Source organism: Carassius carassius, unplaced genomic scaffold (genome assembly GCF_963082965.1).
Source record: "Carassius carassius unplaced genomic scaffold, fCarCar2.1 SCAFFOLD_87, whole genome shotgun sequence".
Taxonomy (NCBI): domain Eukaryota; kingdom Metazoa; phylum Chordata; class Actinopteri; order Cypriniformes; family Cyprinidae; genus Carassius; species Carassius carassius.
In genome coordinates, this window is record NW_026775080.1 from 92,501 (window position 1) to 97,500 (window position 5,000).

At 42.2% G+C, this 5,000-nt stretch overlaps 1 protein-coding gene across 1 annotated transcript in view; it reads right to left on the minus strand.

The window, feature by feature from the left end:
* Nucleotides 1-5,000, minus strand: part of LOC132134792 (lysine-specific histone demethylase 2) — a 23,521-nt gene that overhangs the window by 13,549 nt on the left and 4,972 nt on the right. Inside the window, exons 9-11 of the mRNA XM_059547155.1 lie at nt 4,405-4,589; nt 4,046-4,216; nt 3,724-3,795 (exon numbers count right to left, since the gene is read on the minus strand). Of these exons, the coding sequence (XP_059403138.1) occupies nt 3,724-3,795; nt 4,046-4,216; nt 4,405-4,589 (428 nt within the window). The remainder of the gene's footprint in view (nt 1-3,723; nt 3,796-4,045; nt 4,217-4,404; nt 4,590-5,000) is intronic.

The window sequence follows — 5,000 nt, forward strand, 5'->3', positions numbered from 1 at the left end:
TAACAAAAAGTTCTATTATTGTCATAAATCAATCAGTTAAGCCAGTTGGAGCTACTTCAACCTTTAGATCATTATGTTATTCATATCGATCACAAGTGCAGTATGGCGTACCTCAAGGCTCAGTACTAGGGCCGCTACTTTTCACGCTTTATATGTTACCCTTGGGAGATATCATCAGGAAACATGGTGTTAGCTTTCACTGTTATGCTGATGATACTCAGCTCTATATTTCTTTGCGGCCCGGTGAAACACACCAATTAAAAAAACTAATGGATTGCATAGTCAATATAAAAAACTGGATGACGAGTAATTTCTTACTGCTAAATTCTGAAAAAAACAGAGGTGTTAATTATAGGACCTAAAAACTCTGCTTGTAATAACCTAGAACACTGTCTAAGACTTGATGGTTGCTCTGTCAATTCTTCGTCATCAGTTAGGAACCTAGGTGTGCTACTTGATCGCAATCTTTCCTTAGAAAGCCACGTTTCTTGCATTTGTAAAACTGCATTTTTCCATCTAAAATTACGGCCTATGCTCTCAAAGTCAAATGCAGAAATGTTAATCCATGCAGTAATGACCTCAAGGTTAGATTATTGTAATGCTTTATTGGGTGGTTGTTCTGCATGCTTAGTAAACAAACTACAGCTAGTCCAAAATGCAGCAGCAAGAGTTCTTACTAGAACCAGGAAGTATGACCATATTAGCCCGGTCCTGTCAACACTGCACTGGCTCCCTATCAAGCATCGTATAGATTTTAAAATATTGCTTATTACTTATAAAGCCCTGAATAGTTTTGCACCTCAGTATTTGAATGAGCTTCTTTTACATTATAATCCTCTACGTCCGCTACGTTCTTAAAACTCAGGCAATTTGATAATACCTAGAATATCAAAATCAACTGCGGGCGGCAGATCCTTTTCCTATTTGGCGCCCAAACTCTGGAATAACCTACCTAACATTGTTCGGGAGGCAGACACACTCTTGCAGTTTAAATCTAGATTAAAGACCCATCTCTTTAACCTGGCTTACACATAACATACTAATATGCTTTTAATATCCAAATCCGTTAAAGGATTTTTAGGCTGCATTAATTAGATAAACCGGAACCGGGAACACTTCCCATAACACCCGATGTATTTGCTACATCATTAGAAGAATGGCATCTACGCTAATATTTGTCTGTTTCTCTCTTGTTCCGAGGTCACCGTAGCCACCAGATCCAGTCTGTGTCCAGATCAGAGGGTCACTGCAGTCACCCAGATCCAGTACGTATCCAGACCAGATGCTGGATCAGCACCTAGAAAGGACCTCTACATCCCTGAAAGACAGCGGAGACCAGGACAACTAGAGCCCCAGATACAGATCCCCTGTAAAGACCTTGTCTCAGAGGAGCACCAGGACAAGACCACAGGAAACAGATGATTCTTCTGCACAATCTGACTTTGCTGCAGTCTGGAATTGAACTACTGGTTTCGTCTGGTCAGAGGAGAACTGGCCCCCCAACTGAGCCTGGTTTCTCCCAAGGTTTTTTTCTCCATTCTGTCACCGATGGAGTTTCGGTTCCTTGCCGCTGTCGCCTCTGGCTTGCTTAGTTGGGGTCACTTCATCTACAGCGATATCGTTGACTTGATTGCAAATAAATGCACAGACACTATTTAACTGAACAGAGATGACATCACTGAATTCAATGATGAACTGCCTTTAACTATCATTTTGCATTATTGACACTGTTTTCCTAATGAATGTTGTTCAGTTGCTTTGACGCAATGTATTTTGTTTAAAGCGCTTTAAAGGCTTATGTGTAAGCCAGGTTAAAGAGATGGATCTTTAATCTAGATTTAAACTGCAAGAGTGTGTCTGCCTCCCGAACAATGTTAGGTAGGTTATTCCAGAGTTTAGGGGCCAAATAGGAAAAGGATCTGCCACCCGCAATTGATTTTGATATTCTAGGTATTATCAAATTGCCTGAGTTTTGAGAACGTAGCGGACGTAGAGGATTATAATGTAAAAGGAGCTCATTCAAATACTGAGGTGCAAAACCATTCGGGGCTTTATAAGTAATAAGCAATATTTTAAAATCTATGCGATGCTTGATAGGGAGCCAGTGCAGTGTTGACAGGACCGGGCTAATATGGTCATACTTCCTGGTTCTAGTAAGAACTCTTGCTGCTGCATTTTGGACTAGCTGTAGTTTGTTTACTAAGCGTGCAGAACAACCATCCAATAAAGCATTACAATAATCTAACCTTGAGGTCATAAATGCATGGATTAACATTTCTGCATTTGACATTGAGAGCATAGGCCGTAATTTAGATATATTTTTGAGATGAAAAAATGCAGTTTTACAAATGCTAGAGACGTGGCTTTCTAAGGAAAGATTGCGATCAAATAGCACACCTAGGTTCCTAACTGATGACGAAGAATTGACAGAGCAACCATCAAGTCTTAGACAGTGTTCTAGGTTATTACAAGCAGAGTTTTTAGCTCCTATAATTAACACCTCTGTTTTTTTCAGAATTTAGCAGTAAGAAATTACTCGTCATCCAGTTTTTTATATCGACTATGCAATCCATTCGTTTTTCAAATTGGTGTGTTTCACCGGGCTGCGAAGAAATATAGAGCTGAGTATCATCAGCATAACAGTGAAAGCTAACACCATGTTTCCTGATGATATCTCCCAAGGGTAACATATAAAGCGTGAAGAGTAGCGGCCCTAGTACTGAGCCTTGAGGTACTCCATACTGCACTTGTGATCGATAGGATACATCTTCATTCACTGCTACGAACTGATGGCGGTCATATAAGTACGATTTAAACCATGCTAATGCACTTCCACTGATGCCAACAAAGTGTTCAAGTCTATGCAAAAGAATGTTGTGGTCAATTGTGTCAAACGCAGCACTAAGATCCAATAAAACTAATAGAGAGATACACCCACGATCAGATGATAAGAGCAGATCATTTGTAACTCTAAGGAGAGCAGTCTCAGTACTATGATACGGTCTAAATCCTGACAGGAAATTCTCACATATACCATTTTTCTCTAAGAAGGAATATAATTGTGAGGATACCACCTTTTCTAGTATCTTGGACAGAAAAGGGAGATTCGAGATTGGTCTATAATTAACTAGTTCTTTGGGGTCAAGTTGTGGTTTTTTGATGAGAGGCTTAATAACAGCCAGTTTGAAGGTTTTGGGGACATATCCTAATGATAATGAGGAATTAATAATAGTCAGAAGAGGATCTATGACTTCTGGAAGCACCTCTTTTTGGAGCTTAGATGGTATAGGGTCTAACATACATGTTGTTGGTTTAGATGATTTAACAAGTTTATACAATTCTTCCTCTTCTATGGTAGAGAATGAGTGGAACTGTTCCTCAGGGGGTCTATAGTGCACTGTCTGATGTGATACTGTAGCTGACGGCTGAATGGTTGCAATTTTATCTCTAATAGTATCGATTTTAGAAGTAAAGTAGTTCATAAAGTAGTGTGTCTGAGTGTGTGTGTGTGTGTGTGTGTGTGTGTGTGTGTGTGTGTGTGTGTCTGAGTGTGTGTGTCAGTGTGTGTGTGTGTCTGAGTGTGTGTGTGTGTGTGTGTGTGTGTGTGTTTGCGCGTGTCTGTATGTCTGTGTGTGTGTGTGTGTGTGTGTGCGTGTATGTGTGTGTATCTCTGTGTGCGTGTATGTGTGTGTGTGTCTGAGTGTGTGTGTGTGTGTGTTGTACCTGCGTGCCGAAGTTCTGTAGCTGTCGAGCAGCAGCGAGCCCCGCAGCACCAGCACCGATGACCAGCACCTTCTGCACACACACACACACACACACGAGAGACAGCATCTCATCACTCCACACACACCTCTGCTGTATCCAGAGTGCTTCTGGGTAACACAGCTTTAATCGACAGTTCAACACACCTCTGCACTACAACAACATGCTCTGTGAAGAGGAAAGCTTTTTTACATGGTTATATTATGTTCATGACAATCAAGACATTTTAATTTAACTTCTCCACACTGCTCTCTATCCGTCAGAAAGCCTGTGTTTGTCTCACGTTGATCTGTGACTCGGGCAGCAGCGGCCGCTTGATCTGCAGCGCTCCGGTGTTGATCAGACCCTTCCTGCTCATGAAGTACAGGACTCTGTCCAGCTCTTGCACACAGCGGACGCGCACCAGACCACGCACGATCACATGAGGAGCACACTTCTGCAGCGTCAGAACCTCCTGCACAGAGACACCACAGAACCGCTCTTCAGAGAGCACTGTCAGCGACACACAGCTGGTTAAAGAGAGAGATCCTCTGGGGTTTATCCTGCCCTGACAGACTCAAATGAGCCCAGACCTGCTCACACCCAAGATCTCCTGACGCTTCAGAGCTTACAAACATGACACTGAGGAGCGAGCAGCAGCACCTTACAGTCTCGGCTCCAGGCCGCCAGAACCAGGTTCCTCAGCGCCAGGTACATGGTGGGATCTCTGGAGAACTCGGGGAACTCGTACAGCTCGTCCAGCTCCATCATGTCAGGTCTGACACACAGGGCTTTCCCACACTCGTTCGGCTGATAGAAGGGCTGGAAGTAGGGCGAGAGTCCGGGGACTACACACACACACACACACACACACGAGCGATCACGTTCACTGTTCACACTCAGAAAATACTGTCAACAGAAAACACACACATTTTCACCATGTTTTTAGGAGTATAATGTTGCATAAATCAGTGTGAATGAAATATGAACAACCCTTCAGGATATAGACAGGAATAAAACTTTGCTGTTTGAAAGAAAAAAAACTCTTTAAAGATACGGACTGAGAATGAAATCTACAGTCGCAAATAGATAAAGTGCAATTAAATGAACACTTAAACATGTATTTGGAATGTTTTCTTTCCAAAACTGAGCACTGCGTGAAGAAACACTGGTTTGCCTGTAGTGTGTGTACAATAATCTGATCATGTGACTCGGTTATGAAAGCACTTGTTCATCTGTTATATGAGCGATGCTTCTGG